We start from the raw sequence: 22932 nt of genomic DNA, 5'->3' as shown, positions 1-22932 counted from the left end.
AGTTTTAATATCAGTGTACATATGAATCGTTGTTCGACCAAGTAAACAACAACTCAAACAGATGTTCAGTTTAAACACTGTGCTTGCCCTGTAACTGTCTGCAGCTGTGGGGCCTGAGGAAACTGGTGTTGAAGGGTGAATGTTTTATTAATCAGAAAAATCTCAGAAACACTGAGGAAATATTTAAAGTGATCCAAGTTGAATTTTTTATTGCATTTTTGGGATCAATAACTCAATGTTCTACTGAGACAGCACAGTATTGCTCAAGGAATATAAACGTATTAATGCCAGGGTGCTACTTATTTGAGGTATTTTTCTCTGAACAGAAAGAAAATAACTTTATTAACAAAGCTGCAAAGCAGTGATAAAATTAAATGTTTTGGGAAATGTAATTTTATTTTTTGGGCCTACTTCTCATCCTTTTCCTAATGTTGCTTGTTGATGTCCAGTTTTATCCATACCAAACAGTTTAAACCATTTATATAAACCTATTTCCTGCAGCAGGTCAAGGGCCCCAATGTCTGGACTGGGTGGAGGTACGCTGAGGATAGCAGGTCAGCAGGATATTGGAGTGGGATGGAACCAAAGTAGGGAATAGTAGGAAGCCAAGCATCATGTTAAATTTAGAACCTCTGGCATTCTTGTGGCCCAATCCACGAGTCCCGAGCTATTCCGTTTATTCTTAACAATTCACCACAGAATGTAAATGTCCACAGAATTTGTGCAAGCCATACAAACCCTGAAAATGAGTTAAGGGTTTTGGGAAGTAGCTCTGCTTTTCCCTACTCGGCCTGCCCCTCCCACTTTGCCCCTGAAACAACTGTGGGTTCACACAAGAGCCATGGGAAACGCGGCGAAGAAGAGAGATGTCAGCAAATCAGGCCAACTTACGTTGTGCTTTTCTGCCAAATAGTCAAAAAGCATCCGTCCATCTCTGAAAAAAGAAGAGAAAGACAGTTGCTGTAGTTAGAAGCTGTTCAACTTGATGTAACTTGAGTGTCCATTTGGCTGACAGTACAAAATTTAGAAGCTCATTCAGGTGTACTTTTCCACCTATGGTCTACAGCAAAAGCCTTCCAATAATGAAAATGATTCACTTTAAAAACAGTGTGATGGGCGTTTATTAGATTTGGTTTGGCTATAAATCCATGTCAAACTAAGATCTGGTGAATAAAGTGAAGACTGATTTCTCAGCACAGCCTCTGTGTCTCTATGGGTTTGTCAAAATAGAGGAATGCACTGGCTCTTTGAAACTTTTGTATCCCAAATGCATTTTACTACTTAGCCTGTGACCAAAACTCTATTTATGTGGACACCACATTGAAACTATGCGTCTTTCTAGGGTAAATTTGGTTTTATAAAGGGAATGAGTGAGTATGCGTTCGCTGGCACGTATGTGTGGTGTGTTAAATGAATTTCACTAAGGCTCAGGCATTCTTCACTGCTTCAAGCTAGATGGTCTCTGCTTAGAAGCTAAAGCTGGGTGGTTTCTATAAGCTCCTTCTTGCTTTCCCCTGGAGTGTGGAATGTCGACCTGCTGTGTACTGTGCAGCTGATACTAAAAATTGATCAAAGCAAACAACAGCTGCACATGCATCTCTCAGCACAAATCCACGACCCCAGCAACAATGACACAACAAATCTACAAGATTAACTTTGGATTTACAGGAGATTTACAGGGGAGATAACAATGAAAATGTAACTGAAACATCAAACATGTTAACTCAAAAAGCCATAAGTAGTGGTCATTATGAAGCCTGTTGCGCAAAAAGATGACCAGGTAACATCAATAATATCTTAGGATCAAAACAGGTAAAAAATGCATTAAGATTTGCAGTAAATCTGAGTTTTCAGATTTAAAACAAGCAACAAAAAAAAATTCACAAGAACTAGTCGACCTTTTGGTCTAAATTATAGCAAAAAAGTGACAAAACCATCCATCCGTTATCTAAACCCGTTTACCCATGCAGGGTCGTGGGGGGGCTGGTGCCTATCGCCAGTAGACTGGCCTGCCAGACTCGTCCTCCTGTTTAATTCTGCATAGAGAAAGCGTCTGGTAACTCACAGGCAGAGAGGCAAATGAGGGGCGGGACTAGGCAGCTCAAAAATAACCAATCAGAAAAAAGACAGAAATGCCGACCATACCACGCAACACTGTAGTCAAAAAAGGCGTCTGGCAATGGCGCAAACATTTTTTTATTTTTTTAGAAGAAAGGCTTTTAGCAATTCTACTTGTTGTTGTTTTAAAGACATTCAAGTCATTTAGAACAGAGGAAAGAGCCGCAGCGACCTCCGTCGCTGTCTTCGTCGTTTATGAGAAACGGAGCGTCACCGTGTGTGACATCCGCGACGCTGTAGTTTTTCAGCTGTAGTCAAAAATGGCATCCGGCGACAGCGCTAACATCTTTCTTTAGAAGAAAGGCTTTAGGGCTGTCGCGGTTGAGGAATTCCCCCTGCGGTGATTCAGGGTGGCTTAATATTGCGGTGTGCGATATTATTGCAGCCCTTTTTTTTATTGCAGTACTATCTAAACATAATGTTTACATATTTAAAAAAGGTTAAAAATTGCCGTGCCTTCTTTAATAACACTTTACTGAATGCAGATCAAAGGGCAGTAACAACACAGATCGCAGTAACGTTTGTTTCTCCGACAGTCGGAGTCCGACTGAACTTAAAAACAACAAAATTCAGAAGGTTAAACTTTTAAATGCAAATTTGGCTGCAGCATCTAACAAATGAGAAAACAAGTCCCCATTGTGTTTAGTTGTTTAAAATCAAGCATAAAAAATTACATGTACCGGGCGCGGGGCACTATCATTTCACTTTCACACACACGAATGACGGTGATTTATAGCTCGGCCACGTCCTTGTTACCCACAAGCAAAACCAGCATGTTAACCATATACGGTTTGAGAGAGGATCTGAGAGGGGTGGCAACATTTCCAGCAACACTGAAAACCCTCTCGGATGGTGCGCTCGTTGCACTAACGCACACGTACTTGCGTGCGACTGGCGAGCAAAGGGAATCTCTCCCGGTTGTTGCTCCACCATGTCAGGGGGGTTTCTTTGGGTGGATGCATTCCTCCTGCAGGTAGCGAGTGAGCTCCTCGGCTCAAACTCTCTTCGGGACGGTTGCAGAAGCAGTGCTTGTCCGGGACTTCAGCAGGTCTCAAGAGCGTTTATTATTATTTTTTTGCCGCTGGTGGCAGCTCTGTGTCGGCCAAGGACTCTGGCTGCGCAGCAGCTGACGTACTGAAAACAAAAGTGCTCCCAAAGGAGCGAAGTAACGTTTCGTTTTGATACCAGTGCAGCCATCCTTCTCAACATGCATCATTGAGTTGAACCAAGTTCAGTAATCGCGGTGGCCCATGATGCAGCGCGGTGGGCTTCTTCATATTGCGATATTTCATTTTTGCGGTTACCGCAACAGCCCTAAAAGGCTTTTAGCACTTCTACTTGTTGTGGTTTTAAAGACGTGTCCAAGTCATTTAGAACAGAGGAAAGAGCCGCAGTGAACTCCGCTTCAGTCGCCATGTTTATGACAAACTCAGCGTTATGGTGTGTGACGTACGCTACTCAGCGCTGATTGGCTCGGTTAGAATTCTCAGGGGGTGGGGTTATTTGAATAGGAGAGTTCCCAGACCCTTTCTCTGTGCAGAATTAAACAGAGGAGGAGTCTGGCAGGCCAGGCTATATCTCCAGTAGTCAACGAGCAAAAAGGCGGGGTACACCCAGGACAGAGTGCCAGTCGACAGAAAATCATGTTCCACAAAATGTTGCCAATAATAGCAGAACAAATTGCAATAATGTCCATTGGCTTTGGAGACAGCTCTTCACGGAGCAAAGATGACATTCTTTATGTATTTAAAATACCACCTTATGAAGAAACAACGCTGTCAGCTAGTCAAAGACAATGTACATTTTTTTTAACTGAAGACTGACAGCAAGAAATAACTAAAAAAGGCTATTTTGACCAAATATCAACTTGGTTTAAACTTTTTCTCCCTTTAAACAGACAGAAACACAGAAATGGAAAAAAAATTGATTAACTGAAAATCCTCGGAGAAAGAACTAAAATGAATAATGAATCTAATCCAGCTACCTGAACCAAAGAAAACATAACTTTAACAGAGTTTTTTAGTCTTTTTGTGAGTCCAACAAATTTCATCAGCAGATATATCGAATGCTTCAATCAATACATGAAGCTCCATGAAGCAAAAGCTACATATTATAATTAAAGCGTGCTGTCATTATGTTTTATCTAAGGAACAGGGAGAAACATGATGGCAATAATGATGCTAAATAAGATGATGAAAAATAATTAGGAATCACAAAAATTAAGGTCCGATGTAAAAAAAGGTTTAAAATAAAAGGGAAACGATGTAGCTTATGAGCTAAAAAAAAAGGAGGCTTTACCTGGTGGACTGCATCTGCCTGGTTGTCTCAGGATCCTCAAACATCTTCACTATCGGTTCTGTCTCAGACTGAAGCTGCTTCAGCTGGGCTACAACCTCTGTCCTCTTCTCCTTCAGCGCTGATAGAGGATGAAGGAAGATTTTAGCTACAGCAGCATCATAAACCAGCATGCACACGATCTAGCCTCTCATACCGGAAACATTGTAAAATAAGTTGACTGCTTAATCAATTCCAAATGGAGTGAAAGACCAGCAAGTAGCTCTTTATGACATCAATAAAAATATACAAAATATACTGATGGGTTCTCTACCTCTGGAGAAAAGGGGATGTGCAGTGTGTGTCCAAAAAGCATCAACACTTACTATGAGGGATTTCCTTCTCAGGGTAAAGGTTTCTGTACACATCCATGGCAAAGTCCACCATGTTTGTGTCACTGAGGAGGTCCAGTTTTCCATGAAGCAGTTCATCCTCGTTGTAGATCTGAAACACACATCATCACACAATAGGACTTTAATATGAAGCAAATAAACTTATATTCGATTGTTACAAAATGCAAGTTATTTCCTAGAAAATATACTTTTTTTAAAAAGCCTTTGTTGCTCCTTTTCTTAAACTTGTATGTTCATATGAGCACCGTTCTTTAAAGTTGACACTAATTCATCACATTGAACCACTGAAGAAAGCAGCATTAAAGTAATCATCTAATTTGATGAACCTTTTTAACAGAAAGCTAAAATGTTCCAAACTACACTCCCAACAAACTATTAAAATGAACTATCGACATGTGATCACTTTAAATATTTAAATTTAGAAAACGTGTGTTGATAAAAGTTACTATTCTCGGTGTGCTTTATCGTTGACTATTTGTGTTTATGTTTTGAAAAACCACCGAAAAATAACCAATTACAACAAATGTCTATGTTGAGAAACGCGCATTTCTGTTAGCTTGGTAAAATCTAGCTTGCTATAATGCTACAAAAAGAAACTACAACTTCCGGTATTGACAACAAAAATAAAGTAAACTAAAGAATTCGCACGTGGATTTTTTTAAATAAGCGTTAACATTTATATACCAATGTATATAGAAACTACTTCAAGCATTGAAACATTGAACAGCACTGTATATTCTCCAAGGGGTTAGTAAAAATGCTCATCTCTCTGCTTTTATTTTTAACTCAGCTGTTTCTATTTCCGGTTAAAAATGTGTAGCATTCGAACACGGACAGACAATGTGGCCAGACTCGACGTGCTTCAGCGTATAAATCTGTTTAAAAAGCAAATATTGTTTCGTAAAAATACCAACAGCTTGTGAAGAAATGTTTTAAGCTGAAATATTTCGTACCCCTTTGACGGACAGGAACTCCAGAAGTGGAAAAACGAGATGACGGTCTAAAAAGTGAGCAATCTTAGTGGTGAGGTCGTACTCCGCCATGTTTGCTACGGGAAAGAGGAAGTGGCTGAATGATGCAGTTACGTACAAGCATACTGACCAATCAGAGACAAGCTCAGCATCCTTTAAAAAAAAAAGAAGAAAAAGACGAACCTGCTGCTTCCATAGAATGTATACAGTAATAATAATATGTTTATATACATATCAGTGCCTGCTTCTACAGAATGCAACATGAGCTTAGAAAATGTGTCACTGGTAAAATTTAAAGTGAACAAATTAATGAGAGTGAAATGCTAATAACATTGATTTGTGTACGCGTGTGGGCATGCAAGTTTCATGTGCTGTCCATTACAAAGTATTTCAATAAGTCTAGACATTAATACATTGAATATGCGTCTCACTCCCCCTTTTTTATTCTTTTGGTAATATTTGTTACATTTCCTGTACAGTGTAGCTGATTGAAAATGCTTGTTGATTTATTTATTTTTTTTACTTCACAGATTTGTCCAAATGATGCATGGCTGTAACACTTGCATTCCCATGATTTGGTCAGTGTTGATGTGGTAAAACATTAACCTTTTCCAGATGTATATAAAGTTTGTTGGAAAGAAAAACATACTTTCTTCCAGGCACCACCGATACGTCTACTAAAACTTTTTCATGAAGCTGAAACCCTTTAAGGGCAAATATTGACATTATTCGTCATCACGACTCCTCGCTCACAGGCCTGCAGTATTATAATGAAAACAACCAGTCATTTTCAATCATGTGACTTTTGCAAAAGGTTAAAATGACCATCCCTCTTTGTCCTCTTTAATAACAGTTACTGGCACACAAAGATGCCTATGTGTTGACCATATCCTGCTGAAAACAGCTAATTTTAACCACCAAATGGCTCATCTCCAACACTTTTCACTGCTACATTGTTTTCTTGACAACCACACTGCACTGTCTTGTGTCCTCACACAATTCTTCCCTTGTTGGCTCTGGCTTCTCTCCCTTCAACCTTCATCACTCTCCACTGACTGATGGCAGGTAGAAATTAGTCATAAAATGACACCACTCATTGTGTCCTGTTACTGTTTTACGGGGTGTTTTTTATAGAAGCAGCATCTGTTCAGCTCCAGTCCTGTGTTAAATTTTGAAAAAAATGGAAAGGGAATTGCAGCGAGAAGGTCCTGGGTTCGCTTCCCGGCGGGGGATCTTTCTGCACTGAGGTTGCATGTTCTCCCTGTGCATGCGTGGGTTCTCTCCAGGTACTCCGGCTTCCTCCCACAGTCCAAAAACATGACTGTTGGGTTAATTGGTCTGTCTAAATTGTCCTTAGGTGTGTGTGTGTGTGTGTGTGTGTGTGTGTGTGTGTGTGTGTGTGTGTGTGTGTGTGTGTGTGTGTGTGTGTGTGTGTGTGTGTGTGTGTGTGTGTGTGTGTGTGTGTGTGCATAATTGTTTGTCCTGTGTGTCTCTGTGTTGCCCTATAATGGACTGGCTCTCTGTCCAGGGTGTACCCCGCCTGATTGCCCATTGACCACTGGAAATAGGCACCAGCCCCCCCCGCTACCCTACGTGGACAAGTGGGTTCAGAAAATGGATAGATGGATGGATGGAAAGGGAATCACTACTTAGGTACATCTAAGTTTTCTGAATTATCTTTGCCATTGTATATTTTTAAATATGTGGTTTAAAACGATCTAATAATTTTTCATTCAGATTTAGCAATCTGTCCCTTTTCAAAGTAAATAATCACTAAATAAACAAAGACAGAAATTTTTCCACCTTGAAATATAAAAATATTCTTTACACTTTTTAGGTATAAAATAATATACATTATGTTGGGCCTTTTCCCCCAAGCTCCACCCCCAAACACACCCACACTCACTTTTGTGTCAAAGGGCGACAGTGGCAGGTTCACACTTCACTCAGTCAGTTGCAGTTGTTTTGTCTTTGGGCAAGACACCTCACCCAACTTGCCAGCTGGTGGTAGTCATAGCAGCCAAAGGCACCAGTGTTCAGCAGCCTCGCCTCCACCAGTGTGCCCCAGGGCAGCTGTGGCTACAGTGCAACTTAGCACATTTAGCATATGAATGGGTGAATGACTGATGTTTTGTACAGCACCATGGAGGGTTAAATGCAGGCACTTTACCATATTTCAGTAAAATTTGCTTAAGCTTAAAGGTGCATTATGTAAGAATGATATCCTGTGGTCAAATGTGGGTACTGCAGCCCATTTTCCAAACAATATGAGTCACTTCCTCACTCCAGCTCCATGAGTTTCATGGCTGTTTCCAGCAATGACTCAGCCCCGGAAGATTGTTAACGAGTGAAGACGAGTCACACAGTACACATTTGACTGTAATATTCAGTGTTTGGTCATTTAAAAAGTAGCTTTAGATTTTTTAGAGCCAACATTTGCTTCTAATTCACAGTTAGCATTGTTAGTAAGTAAGTACATTTTATTTATATAGCACTTATCACGGACATAGAATCACAAAGTGCTTCACATACATCAAAACAAAATAAATCAAAGCTATAAAATCATAATGATGTCAAAACAGAAATAGATTAACATCAGAAAAATGAAAGTCATAAATTATAAAATTTCATAAAAAGATTATTACAATTTTGAGTTAAAAATAAGAAAATAAAAGATTTAGCTGGTTTTTAAAAGTGTCCAGACTGTCAGTGCTGCGTAAGGATAAAGGAAGATCATGCCAAAGTCGGGGTGCAACAGTCCGGATGGAGCGATCACCTCGACTTTTATATTTGGTCTTTGGAACTTCTAGAAGGTTCTGGTGTGTAGACCTGAGGGCTTTAACAGTTCAGTAATACAGGGAGGAGATTGACCACGTAGAGCCCTGAAAGTTACAGTCAGGATTCTAAAATGAACTCTGAAGTTAACGGGTAACCAGTGCAGAGACATTAGAATAGGAGTGATGTGTGCTCTTCTGTTTGCTCCAGTTAGGAGCCTCGCTGCAGAGTTCTGGACCAACTGAAGGCGGTCAAGGGCTTTTTTGTTAAAACATGTGAAAAGTGTGTTACAGTAATCTAGACAGGAGGAGATAAAGGCATGGAGAACCATTTCAAGTTCATGTTTTGACACCAACCTTCTCAGTTTTATGTAATCTCCTCTCCCCTAGCATAGCTGCTACTTACCAAATGGCAACATTTACAGTATGGTGGTTCGTTCCTCCTGTGGGAAGGATTTGAAGTTCACTAAACTTACAGCCATACCCCTCTGTTTTCTCTGTGTCTGGTTCAATGACGTCACTTTTGTGAAGGGCATCTGTAGTCCTGGACTTATTTTCACACAAAACCTAAAATATTGTTCCCCACAGTTCAAAAATAAGCGTGTTCTTGGTATCAAAAAAGCTTCTTTAAAATTCACGGACATCATTTGTAAAATCCATGGCACAAAACAAACAGGATTAGAAAACAGGATTAGAAAATAGCATGTTTGGCCCCTCTTACTACCATTCTTTTTTTTTTTTTTTCGTTCTTCCAGGGACCCATGGTCCGGAAGTAGATGGGCAGCTCCCTACAGTTTAATTTGGAAGTCCATTGTTGCCAAGTGCCTTGCCTCGACCTCTTGCCCCTTCTTTGGACCCCGCCCCCTAATTTGATTCAAGAGTGGAATCAATGTCTTTTAACTGTTGTGTTTTGATAAACATCAGTCTGATAATTGCAATGTTATGCCAATGCTTTCAAATTTCTTTCCTTGAAAAGGTGTCTCGGTCAAGAAGGCTAACATATCATTTGCTCACTAGCTAAGATGGTTAAAGAGGTTTGGGCTAAAGGCACGTAGAGTCTTAAACCAAATTCAATAAAGCTGACGTAAATATAAACAGCTATCCACAATCATAGATTATCTAAATCAAAACATGTGTGTGATTTGGTAAGATGATGCAGTTGCAGGCAGTGATGACTCGGACCACACATGACAGCAAGGTTCAGAACTCGGATGCTGTGCATTTCTTCATGCACAACATTTGTCCATCATTCTTCATGTTTGCCGAACAGAAATTACTCCTCAGCCTTAATGGGGATGAACTGAAAGGTTATTAGGGCCAAACATTCCATGAAAAACCTCAACTTTCTAGTTCCCTGAAATATTTCTTGGTCAACAAATGAATCCAAAGAGATGAGGAGAAGACACTACCAAAGACACCCTCCACTGGCCTCGTGCTAATAACTGTCAACTGATTAAATGTGTAAGATCTGAGACAAACGACTGGGCACTGGGTGCAACAAAGCCAAGCATCTCATTCTCTGACTCTGAATTCTAGCACCTCATGTGAATTTCAATGATTCCTCTGTAAACTTTTTACATAAGCATCAACTCACACTGAGTGTATATCAGGTTATAAATCATCAGCCCACACTCCAGACTCTGAGCCCAGTGCTGACTCCAACACTGTCACACTCAATGGCAGTGGGCTGGAGGTTATCGACCAGGCCTATGGCACTGAAAGCAATGCAAATTTCTACTGTGCACCCATGACGAAACATGTGTGCAGCACATGTCTTCCACACAAACAAGAAGTGACTTGAACTCACGCAGATTTGCAATATTACAGGAAGCACACAGAGAAGTCAATCAATATTTGACCCACCTGGCCTTTCCTGACCAACCTTTGCTCTTATGCTTGCCCGTCTTGTCACGCACAGCATCAACCCGACTCTGTAACTCTTGAAAATATGAAAAAAACGGAGAAATGTGATTACTCCGTAATGTGCAGCAGGCTCATGGGGAATGGCATGCTCCTCCTGCTGATTTTGAATATCTCCAATAATTGCTATCCAGTGGTTCTGTATAGCTAAGTGGCGTCCTCTGAATAAGTCCTTTCTCGAAATCATGGAGCAAAAGTAAGACCGTTAACAATAGCAGTGCTTTCCATGTATGTCAAACCCCAAGTCAACCCCCCCCCCCCCCAAGCAGCTTGTTGAGGGTAATTACAGTATACTCTAAGTTGCACTAAAACAAAAATGTGCCGCTGGAATGAAAGAACTCCACCAGCTGCCTCAAATCAGGATGGAAATTATGTGATTCTTGGATACAATCAAGAAAAAAGTTTGATGGTTAACTCTGAGTTATCAAAATTACGGTGTCTCTGCCAGATCCTCTCTCAGAAATCGACCCCTTTTCTTTAATGAGACCACATAATGGTTAAATAAGTTAGGCTCAAATCTAAATATATGACTTCTTTTTCTTTTTATCATACAATCTGACTGAAGGAACTCTCGCTGCTTTCGGTGAATTACATTAATGGAGGCATCAGAGCTTTCAGTATGTGCTTTATTTTGTTGTAAGCAATTTTTTGCCAATGCTAAATACATGTTCAAATCAAACAACGAGAAACAATCTGTTCTTAAAGTCACTCCAGTAAAACATAACAAAGTACATGTGGTATCACTCAGGTCCACATTAGCAATCAGCCTACAACAGAAGGTGTCAGGGGAGCATTTCAAGCTTTTAGCTTGTAGCGGACTGCCAGTTACCAGCAGGGTGCTACCTCTACATGGAGCTGAATATTGTTCTTGGCACTGGAACCATGAGAATAAAGAACAAGAGAGTTAGGAAGCGTAACTGTGATGTGCCATATTTTCCAGTTCAGGGTCTCTCCATCAGGATACAGGCGGGGTCAAAGGTGCAATAAAGGGAGTCCATCACAGGCAGAGCATGCTGAAGTACGGAGCTCTTTGTGGTTAGGGGAAAGCAACTTGCTTGGACATTTAATCAGATTTTAAAGTAAACACAATGCATAGAGGGCTGAGTCCAAACATCACAACTAATTTTCTCCGTCATTATTTTCTGTACCTTTCTATAGAACGTTAATGAATTAGAAGTCTTGAACAGGAACCAATGTAAAACCGCAGAGAGCACCTCCATGTGTCCATAAATGTTCCCTTAAGAGGCTGAACTCTGCTTTTGTTCGAAATCAAAATATAACGTGTGTGAAGTGTATCTTCTGGAATATTTCTTTTTTTACACACGGAGACTGAAAAGGAAAATATGTATATGCTCGCTCTGTGTGCCATATGTAGGGGTTTCCACAGAGTGGAAACCTCCGTAAGCACCGGTTAAGTAGCACAATTTGGGTTTTCAGATGGCTGCAATTGATCTGCCACATTGTGACGTTTCTGTGCGAGAGAACTGCTCCAAGTTAAACAAGCGCCTATGTCAGGAGGTATTTCTTTCTCCACCACAACATCCAGCTGCATCTCAAAGTTATGAACATTGTGTTTGCAGAGGGCTTTCACCCTCATGTCCGGAAATCCCAAGAGACACACCCGCCTCATGGTGTTTATTGCAGGTCACTATTAAGGCCCAGTCCCTCACAGGCACCTTGGCAGCCAAGGGAAGCCCTATACCCCAGAGGACAGTGTGTGATTGTTTTAATGTGGTTTCTTTGGTATTTGGTGTTCCAGCAAAAACTCAACCACACATCTACTGACTGCCATGTGCAGACTTGAAAATTACAAGGACCCACATTGCCAGAGCGAGCATAACTTAAACTGTACACATTGTTACTGTTTATATTCCAGAAAGAGATTATGACATTTTAGCTTTCTCCTGTGAGCGTGCACTTGTCTAGTCCTGATTAAATCAAACTGTTCTAGCATACTGCTGTTCCTTGTCCTTGTTGCCCTTTCACAAGAGAAAATCAACAAAGCATGTAACATGTGGTATGCTATGTGCAATGAGCTGCAGTGGGTATGACATTACATCTCTGATGTCCTTAGTAAGCAAGTTTATGCTGTGGCTGCATCAACAAGTGTGTGATGTGGTATAGGAGAAATGTGTAAGCAAGTCACACAGCGTCCTGGGGGAAATCAGGATAAACTGGTCTATATGCTTAATAAGCGCATTTTATATTTTGTGAAAAAAAAAAATTCTAGGGTCAGCGGACCGTGCTTTTTAGTACTTTGATGAAAAATCAAAACAATGAAAATGGAGCACAAGATCAATAGTGCTCTGCTGGCCATTTGGTGCTTTTTCCTGAATTACATAATTCAAGTTTGCAGTATATTGGAATCATATTTGTGGTGAGTTTTGGCAAGAATATGTGTAACATTACTTTTATTATTTATGTGATATGGCCAAATATGTGAATTATAATAATTCTGAATGCAAATACTGCAGAAAATGTACTGTCAATAGAAAATGAATAATTATCAAGGGTATTCAGTCTTAATGACTATGAAAATATTACCAATACACATTTCATGCTCATTCAATACCTGCTATTAATAATGTTTGATCATGTGATTTTTTTATCATCATCATCATCATCATCATCATCATCATCATCATCATCATTATCGTCACCACCGTCATCATCTGCTGCTTTCTAAGATGTTGGAACAAATGTAGATGGATTTCTTACTTTTGTTTTTGCAAATTCATCACCTACTTAATCCATTACGAATAATAATAACAATAATAATAATAATAATAATAATAATAATAATAGGGTTTTGCTACATTTAAATTTCTTTTTAATCCTGTGTTCTTTATATCATAATAGTAGTCGGGTCATCTCTCATTCATCCAACAGGTATGACGTACGCATGCTCACACTGTCCTCTGGAAAACATGGCGTCTGTATCAGAATTGTACGATGTGGGATGGGAAGGTAAGAAGGTCAATCCTTCTCGTGCATGACTGTGGCACGTTTTGATATTTTTTTTCAGACATTCAGTGATTCTTCGTGTAAGGGTTAGGGTTAATGTCTCCGTTGTCTCACCGTTGAAGTACGCTCAAATGAGAAGGCTGCCTTTGTAGCACTTAGCCAATGCTAGTTAGCTTGGTGAGCTAACCTGTCATTTTTGCGACAGACAGTAGTTAATACCAGCGTTATTCTTCTCCTCGACCCAGTTGATAACGAGTTACAGTACAGCGGTTAATAAAGTGTAAATTATCAAGTAATTGATTAAGAACGGGATGTAATAACTACTAGTACATTGTAAACGGGTACGGGTTACGAAATTAGCCAATAATGCTGCGACAAAAAACAGCTTTGGACGGGGATAACATTAGTTTTTACTACAGGTCTTATTTGTTTTCTAAGCTCTAAGGTCGTGTAATGAGCATCTAACTATTTTATTGTGAAACAAAAGCCGACAAAACTAACTTCGGATACGCTATTTTCCACGGAAGTAAGGTTACAGCTAGCATGAGTTTTATTAGCTGTCTAATAAACCTGAGCGTGTTTAGAAAAACAGTAGATTATGTATGTGAACTAAGGAATAAAAGGCTTAAATGCTGAACTGTGATGCTGCCAAAACTTTCTTATGATTGGATGCTTTTTTCACAGAGATGAGAGACAAGTTACGTAAATGGAGAGAAGACAACAGCAGGAACAGTGAACAGATAGTGGATGTTGGAGAAGAGCTCATCAGTGACCATGCATCTAAACTGGGAGATGATGGTAGGCATTTGTATTTTATTCGCCGGTTGACATAATTTTGCCTCATTTTTTTTCAAAACTGAGAAATTTCGGAAAAGTAAACAGTTTTTAATTAGTAACTCACTTATTCACACATACTAATTATCTGAGTTACTTATTCCTCAGTAGGGTTATGGGAAGCTGAGATCTAGCTGTCACCAAGTGGAACACCCTGGACAGATCTCCAGTCCATGACAGGACTACAGAGAGACAACCAGTCTAGGGCTGCAGCTATCGAATATTTTTGTAATCGAGTACTCTTATCGAATCTTTTTTTCGATTAATCGAGTACTCTAATAAATTACCCTTTTGTGTTTGTAAACCATTATATCAAATAGCATGTTATAATTATGAAAGACCTCTTAAAATGAGCAAGCAATTGCCAGTTATTCTTCAAGTTTTATTCAAAATTAGTTTTCAAAACTTCAGCACTTCAACTTTACTTCACAGTAAACAAATGCCTGTGCAAAAAATAAGTAAACAACCTGAGCCGATTTTCCCCTCGTGCGAGAATCTGCTAACCTGCAAGCCAGAGGATAACTGTTGAAGTAGCGCTGCGAGCGGCTGCGGCCCAAACAGAACCAGAACCGCTCACGGCGCATGCGCAAACAGCTCGCCGGCTGTTTCCCTATTAACACACGTCCGTTTTAATTTCTACACTTTTTTTCTCACACAATAACAAGGATTGTCGAGAAAGCATGTTTGCTGTGGTTTTGTCAAATTATACTGATCGCAAAACATTTATTTACTTTCTTTCGTTTTCCTCCGCCACTCATAAATACCTGTGTCCTCCTGCAGAAACCCCGAGGGACAACGGACATCAATAACACAATAAAAAGTCCGACGTGTTGTGTAAAACAATTTTTTAGCACATTTTAAGTTTGACGTGTTGCTACCAGATGTATGGTGTGAGCTAAAACTGAGTGCTACAAACGAAAAAGTCGCACAGCATCTGCAGAATATATAGAAATACAGGCTAAAAAGCATTATCTTGTAGAGGCTCTGAGTCCGCTTGCAGAAGTGACATTTACAGGTGCTGCAGCACGGAGGATGTGGTGTTGTGCTAGGCTAAATCCATTTTACAGTATTTATACTGGACTACGTTTTCCACCATACGACGTGAAAAATGGTCCCACACCTTTGACATTTTGTGTCTTTTTAGAACTCCACCGGGGTCTACGTTGTCCGCCATGGCTTAAGAGAAAGTTAAGTTACGTTCGCTACTCGCGTGTGCATTCAGCCCAGTGGGCATGTGCATGTGTTATTTCGGTCCGGGTGAAACATGACCCCGGGCGATTGCAAAGCCATGAATTAATATGAATTAAACGAATCCTCGAGGCAGAGAATTTGACTCGAGGATTTTTTGTACTCGAATTATTCGAGGTATTCGAGGAATCGTTTCAGCCCTAAACCAGTCACACACTCACTCACACCTAGGGATTATTTATGGCACCTTCACATCTGTCCTCGCCCAGTCTCATCTCGGTAGCGTCTTCCCCCTCCTGCGTGGCCAGGTTTTGTTCACAAATGCGGCTTCCATATCTGGTTTGGTACGGTACGGGCTGGATAGCTTTTTTGGTTTCACATCTGGGCAATATGTGCATTTTCTGTTCTGAGGTGACTTTTGCCAGACATCTTCCTTGGCGGTCCGACTGGAATCGAGTTGTTTTTAAAGGACCGTAGCGTTTGCAAAACGGGATTTGCCGCGGCACCCTGGGGAAGATTTTGGCATTTATATTAGCAAAGCGGAAGCTAGAATATACTGCCATCAGGCACCTCTCAAACCAAGACGGGATAAAAGGAGGTCGCTGGGCGGCCCCCCCGTATGTGATGTACAGGGTCGCGCATTCAGCGCAGTCTTAGCGGAAGACACGTCAGACTGATGGAATTTGTTTTTCAGGACCTTAAGCTTAGATGTTACCTGCTCTTTGTCTCGCTTGACGCCCCGATTAGCCAGTGTTTTCACCACTCTGTCAAACAGCTGGCTGTCTCTCACCGTCCCCATAAAAACGCGACTAATCTGTTCGTCCTCTCGCATGGCCAAGTGCTCCATGGTCTCCGCATCTGTCCAGTTTGCCATGTTGTAGATGGTTGAAAGATACTAGTGAGAGACCATATTTATCTGTGTTTTTATCCCTTCCGGCCGGCACTCGGCGCGCAGTATATGTCACCAACGCGACCACCCTCTTTTGCGGGGGGTGTTCCCAGTCGCTCCAAAGGGATTAGCGGGGCTGACGCGTTTAGCCGTCACAGGCGAGGGGCTCATGCGGCAATACTACTTCCAAGCGAGCCGGAACAAATGCCGCAAAATTCGCGCTATGCCATGCCGGCATGGCGCGTTTATAGACATACCATGCGCCTGATGGCAGTGCATGGTGGCGCAGTGGTTAGCACTGTTGTGTCGCAGCACGAAGGTCGCAGGTTCAAAACTCGGCTGCGGCCTTTCTGCGTGTTCTCCCCATTCATGCGTGGGTTTCCTCTGGGTACTCCGGTTTCCCCCACAGATCACAACATGCCCTATTTGTTATAAATTGTAAGTCACTTTGGATAAAAGCGTCTGCCAAATAAATAAACATAAACATACCACTGCTGTAATATTACGCCAATTTGCTGGCTAGGTGTGTCTTATAAAAGCACCTTAGGTGACACAACAGACTGATTGGCGGGCCTAAATTCACATTTACCACCTCCGATTGGCATTTAGAATTAGCCAGTGTGAGCTTCCCGCATGCACGATTCAATATAATTTTGGTTGCTGTGGAGTAAACATCTTTCTGTCTGCAGCATGGAGCGCCTGCTCCAGCGTGGCAGCAGATTGCTGCTCAGTGGGAAAAGAGAGGGGGGAGCAGGAAGGAATGGCCATGAGCACCACAGCTGCAGCAACGGAGGACAGAGTGTTATGAGGACACACACAGCAGTATTAGTGAGAGGACAGGGAGCTAATCAATAAAATAATGTGGTTCAGAGTCTCCAAAAACAACATGGCTCATTCCCGCCTTTTTTTTTCTTATTAACTTATTCGCTGCCAGCCGTTTCCTTATCGGTAAAGCCCTTCTCTACCAGTGTTTCTCACCGTTTTTACCATTTTTTTTAAGAGTCACAGAACGTTGTGCGCTAGAATGATGTAAACGCCAAAACAACCAAAACAAAGCAGAGACTCACCTCTTACATCAGGAAGAATCCTCGCGTTTCGAGCTTTATCCGTTCTTTCAAAATCCATTGTTGAATTGTGATCGGCAGAAGCTTTTCCGGTTTTCCTCACTTTTTTTACAGCAGCGACCCAAAACGATCTCTTGGCACATGGATTTTCTGCTTCCTGATCACGTGACGTGTGGCGTATGCGGATGAAGTTCGGCTTTAGAGCTGAGATGTTTGTTCTCATGGTGCGGGGGCTCGTTCAGATGCCCACACAGTAAAAACATGCAAATGACGACTTTAGTCGTCAATGGCAGTGAATGAGTTAAGGAAGACATCACAGACCTTTCTGCTCGTCTAAGCTCCACCCACATGCTCTGGGATTTTCCGCATTTTTGAGTAGTCATTGTGAAACGTGAACAAAAACCGCCCGTATGAGCCTGGACCGATGTGAGCCAGCCTCAACCATTCTGACCCCGATCTGGAAGTTCTTATAGCCTTCTCGGGAAAGTGGATGCCTCCGAGCATGTGGGCAGGGCAAAGAAGTCTTTGGTGCCTTTCTTAAGTTAGTAAACAAAGGTGCCCATGAGTAATGTATATGAAATATGAAAATTCAGCTGATGTCGATATCTAACAATAAAGCTGTTATAGAACGTGCCAGTTATTATAGGTGTATGCTAAAGATACCTGCGCCCAAAAGGAACGGGAAATACGTCACAAGACAATTCGGTCATGGTAAAAGTGTAAATAACATTTTTAAACTACACTTAAATACAGATTATGCACATCACTTATAGTCTGTATGATGTATAGATCCATCCATTTTATGAACCCGCTTTGTCCACGTAGGGTCGCGGAGGGGGGGCTGGTGCCTATCTCCAGCAGTCAATGGGCAATCAGGCAAGGTACACCCTGGACAGAGAGCCAGTCCATCGCAGGGCAACACAGAGACACACAGGGACACACACACACACACACACACACACACACACACACACACACACACACACACACACACACACACACACACACACACACACACACACACACACACACACACACACACCCTAAGGACAATTTAGGCAGACCAATTAACCTAACAGTCATGTTTTTGGACTGTGGGAGGAAGCCGGAGGACCCGGAGAGAACCCACGCATGCACAGGGAGAACATGCAAACTCCATGCAGAAAGATCCCAGGCTGGGGAGCGAACCCAGGACCTCCTTGCTGCAAGGCAACAGCTCTAACCACTGCGCAGCCGATGTATAGATTGTTTAGTTGAATTTTCAAAATTTTGTATTAATTTATTTGTAAATATTTTGTGTATCACCTCTTCCTGTGAGACTGGAGGGGCGGTGCCGTAGCGCCCACTGTGGACGAGCCGCCACTGGTGACCAGTAATACTTTTCTCCTTCTCGACCTTTTCTTACTGGAAGTATCACCAATGCTATTGTTGTTATTTATTTAACCAAATGTCTTTCATTCTTCATGTCACACAGACTACTGTGTTTAAAGTTAAGCGTTAGTTGGGACTGCAGATTCAAGTGAATGAGAATATAATGTATTAGCCTGATAAGAATGTTTTTTTTTTGCCTGAGTGTGCAGCTTGCAGAATATCAACAGGCTGCATTTATTGATGAGAAAACTGTTCTACAGTTATTTTGTACAGTGAACAACTTCCTTTTGTTTAGAAGTTACTGAGATTCAGTGACTGTACACATGCATGCCTGTGCAAGCATGACTTCATTATGCATGCTTGAAGAGGTGCGTAAACAGTCAACACGCCATGCTTTTACTGAAACAAGCTGTTAAATTGGCTGTGAAATGAGATGGTAATTGTCAGAACAAGAGTTGGAATTATTAAAGTCAAGAAAAACTCTGAAATAGTTTGCTTTGGCACAAGTTTGACAGTTTTTGGGTGGAGCTGGATTTTACAGTTCTGTTTCATTAACACGACTTGTTCTTTTGAGTGAACATGTTTATTGTGCTTATCAAAAGTCTAATATGTCATTCTGATTGCATTAACTGGCTTCTGTAGTCAGGCTATTAATCAGTGCATTATAATGTTACAACTGACTGAAAGAGTAAACATTTCATTGTTTATTGCCAGCTGCAGGGTTAATTATGCTGGAGGGGGTGTTATGCTTGTCTGTCAGCGGTACTCTGCATGTTTTGCCATGAAAGGATCTAACATTGCTGAAATTGTCAGACTTAATTAAATTAAATACATTTAAATAATAATGTTGTTGGGAGTGTTCGCTTTCCTACTGTACCTCGTCTGTGACAGTGGATGAGGGGCGCAAGTTTCGTTTCGTGACTTTCGCGGGGAGGGAGGTGGGGGGTTGAACGCTTGGCCTGGCAGGCGGCCAAGCAAGGACTGGTGGCACGCCTGGCTTGTTAAGCGCTGGGGGAAACATTGATATTTCTTATATCAGAATGTCAATATATCAGTGACGAGTGGTGTGTTTGGTACCTGGGTCTTCAGTAAAGGGCAGTTTTCCTATTCACTGTTGCTACATGCTTGCTTGGTATGGAGGTTACTGTAAAGTCTCTGACACAACAAGTCAGAGACTCGATGCATTCTGCTGGTTTTTTTATATAGGAAACGTTTAACTAATTGACATAATGAACAGAACTCAGTGGACTGATAAATAGGTTCAATTGGAATGTTTAATTTTTGAAGTGCCTTGAAATTATTCTTGTTGTGATTTGGTGCTACACTGTATAAATTAGAGGCCGACCTGTGAGGATTTTATTAAGGCTGATGCCGATACCAATTTTTAAAGAATTTTGTTGCCGATAGCCGATATCTAAAGCTGATTATTAAGGCCAATATATATATATATATATATATATGTTTTAGAAGCACATTGATTGTGTAAGACAACTGAACACTCACTGTGTGCATTTAAATAAGTCAATAAATCTCTTGTGTGTGCATTTAAATAAGTCGATAAATCTTAATTTCAAATCTAAAACAAACTCAAAACATAAAAAAACCCTGTGTGTGGGGGTCCTTCGGGTCCTTTCTTCAGTCTAGTAGTGGTGGCAGTTGGCCACACAGGTGCCTGATTAAAAAACAAATAATTTCGGCCGATATTGAAAAAATTGAATACATCGACCCGATATATCGGCTGGACGATATATCAGATGAACTCGTTTCTTTTCGTTTAGTTTATTTCATTCAATCAATCAAATAAAAGTTACATTAAAACAATTCATATTCACAAATAATCATAAATGAAAAGGAGCAGAAAGAAGCAAAAACTTATAATATCTGCCCCCTTTTCACATCAAGACATTAGCTGTTCAACTCAAAGAATTTCGTTCATCTAACCCCCACCCCCAACACAAAACAAGTCAATCAGCCTACTTAAGGTCTTTTTACTTCATCATGATACGTTTCACATTTTTTTAAAATACAGAAAATGATTTAGATTGTTTTTTTTTTTAACTGTTGAGTCTATTCCATAAATGGACACCTTCAACTGAGATACATCTTTCCATTATCGCTGTTCGGAATCTTGGTTTTTAAAAAATATCAGTTCCTTTTAGATTATAATTACTTTCTCTTTTTACAAATTTCTTTTGAATATTTATCAGTAGAATTCATTTATGTGCTTTGTACATAAGTTTTAATAAATTATATTCTACTAGTTTGCCAAATTTCATTAGATCTAGTTGTGAAAACATTGGATCAGTATGATCCCTGTATCCACTTCCACTAATAACTCTCACTGCTTTTTTCTGTAAAAGAAAAATGGAATGCGTATATGTTTTGCAGGTACTTCCCCATACTTTGATACAATATGTCAGATATGGAAGAATTAACGAGTTATACAGAATATGCTAAGCTTTTATGTTCAACAATTCCTTCGTTTTATTTAGTAATGAAATAGCTCAAGATATTTTAATTTTAATATAATTTATGTGAGACTTCCACGATAAGTTTTTGTCAATAATAACACCTAAAAACTTAACTTCTTTTACTCTTTCTATCTCAATTCCTTCAACATTTATTGATGCATCAGCACTTATTTTACTTCTACAAAAAACTATAAACTTTATTTTATCGATATTTAAAGAAAGCCTATTGATATCAAACCATATTTTATTTTTTGTAAATTCATTTTCAACTACATTTAAAACATTTTTTTATAGTTTCTCCTGAATAAAATAAGGTAGTGTCATCTGCAAATAGTATGCACTTGAATAATTTTGAAACCAAAGCAATATCATTAACGTATAAAATAAAGAGTATTGGTCCAAAGACCGATCCTTGTGGTACTCCACAACTAATATTATGTATAGAGGAATTTATATTATTAATTTCTGCAAACTCTACTATAAATAAACTGAACTGAATACTATTTGCGAAAAGTGTTACATTTTTAATATTGAACTATACAATTCTTAACAGTCACTCAAATAAATGTTTATTTTCAGATTCAAACAACTTTCTCATTCTTATGGATTACAGTAAATTTGTACCAGTTTGACATATGGTAAATGTCCTGTATTTATATAGCACCTTCTTAGGGTTCTACAACTCCTCAAGGCGCTTCACAACACCATCAGTCATTCACCCACTCATTCACATAATCACACGCTGGTGGCGACGAGCTACAATGTAGCCACAGCTGCCCTGGAGTGCACTGACAGAGGCAAGGCCTGCCGAACACTGGCACCACCGGTCCCTATGTCCACCAGTAGGCAAGGGGCGTTAAGTGTCTTGCCCAAGGACACAGTAGCAGCATTCTCTGGTGGGAGCCAGGATTGAACTTACAACCTTCAGATTACTAGACAACCCACTATACCACTTTAGCTACTGCTGTCCTATATCTACATTAATAACATTTAGTTTTGATGTAAAATAGGCCTATAAACCTACTTTGTTCTCTTTGACACTATAAGATATCATCTTTATTTTTTTAGATAAAATCTAAATATAATGATGTGCATATATCTTATATATTATGTAACTTAAACTAGTATAAAATGTTACACTGAGCTAATTCACATCACAGTGGCCTTTGACTAGTGTGAAACTTTGTAGTACCTTTTATACAAATATATGTTGTTAACATTACCTTCAGCTTTTGACTGTAGTTAATGTAGCATTGTTTGTTAAATGGAAACATTAGCAAAGGCCACTGTCGTGTCTGTCAGGTGTTACATTTATTATATTTCTACTTCTGATCTTACATCAGAAGGAAAAGGGCGTTTAACAGTGTCTTCTTTGTGTGTGTCTCCTCTGCCCAGTCTGGATTATTTATGAGCAGGTGATGATCGCTGCACTGGACTGCAGTCGGGATGACTTGGCTCTGGTACGTTTTAGCCACACTTTCTCACACCCAAAATCTTCCAAAAGTTAATCCTTTGCTCTGCAGCACCAGCGCTGCCACGTTTAAAAATGTGATTTTTATTTGGTCAAGTATTATTGCTCTGTCTGTAGTTTGGAAAAATAATTTTCACAGAGTTGGATGTTAATGAGTCGAGAAGCGTGCCTCAACTATTTGCTAAGCTTGGCCATCATTAGGCTAGTTAA

At 40.3% G+C, this 22932-nt stretch overlaps 2 protein-coding genes across 2 annotated transcripts in view; one reads left to right on the top strand and one right to left on the bottom strand.

The window, feature by feature from the left end:
• eif3ea (eukaryotic translation initiation factor 3, subunit E, a) overlaps positions 1 to 5891 on the bottom strand; it is a 58232-nt gene extending 52341 nt beyond the window's left edge. The window contains exons 1-4 of the mRNA XM_015949392.3: positions 5759 to 5891; positions 4779 to 4896; positions 4417 to 4534; positions 892 to 934 (exon numbers count right to left, since the gene is read on the bottom strand). Coding sequence (XP_015804878.1) covers positions 892 to 934; positions 4417 to 4534; positions 4779 to 4896; positions 5759 to 5848 — 369 coding nt within the window. The 5' untranslated portion in view covers positions 5849 to 5891. The remainder of the gene's footprint in view (positions 1 to 891; positions 935 to 4416; positions 4535 to 4778; positions 4897 to 5758) is intronic.
• A 7421-nt stretch (positions 5892 to 13312) lies between these two features.
• emc2 (ER membrane protein complex subunit 2) overlaps positions 13313 to 22932 on the top strand; it is a 49079-nt gene continuing 39459 nt past the window's right edge. Inside the window, exons 1-3 of the mRNA XM_015949391.3 lie at positions 13313 to 13437; positions 14119 to 14232; positions 22647 to 22711. Of these exons, the coding sequence (XP_015804877.1) occupies positions 13362 to 13437; positions 14119 to 14232; positions 22647 to 22711 (255 nt within the window). The 5' untranslated portion in view covers positions 13313 to 13361. The remainder of the gene's footprint in view (positions 13438 to 14118; positions 14233 to 22646; positions 22712 to 22932) is intronic.

The sequence above is a fragment of the Nothobranchius furzeri genome, chromosome 5 (assembly GCF_043380555.1).
Source record: "Nothobranchius furzeri strain GRZ-AD chromosome 5, NfurGRZ-RIMD1, whole genome shotgun sequence".
Classification (NCBI taxonomy): domain Eukaryota; kingdom Metazoa; phylum Chordata; class Actinopteri; order Cyprinodontiformes; family Nothobranchiidae; genus Nothobranchius; species Nothobranchius furzeri.
Note: the sequence above shows the minus strand (reverse complement) of the source record. Positions and strands in the feature narration are given on the sequence as shown.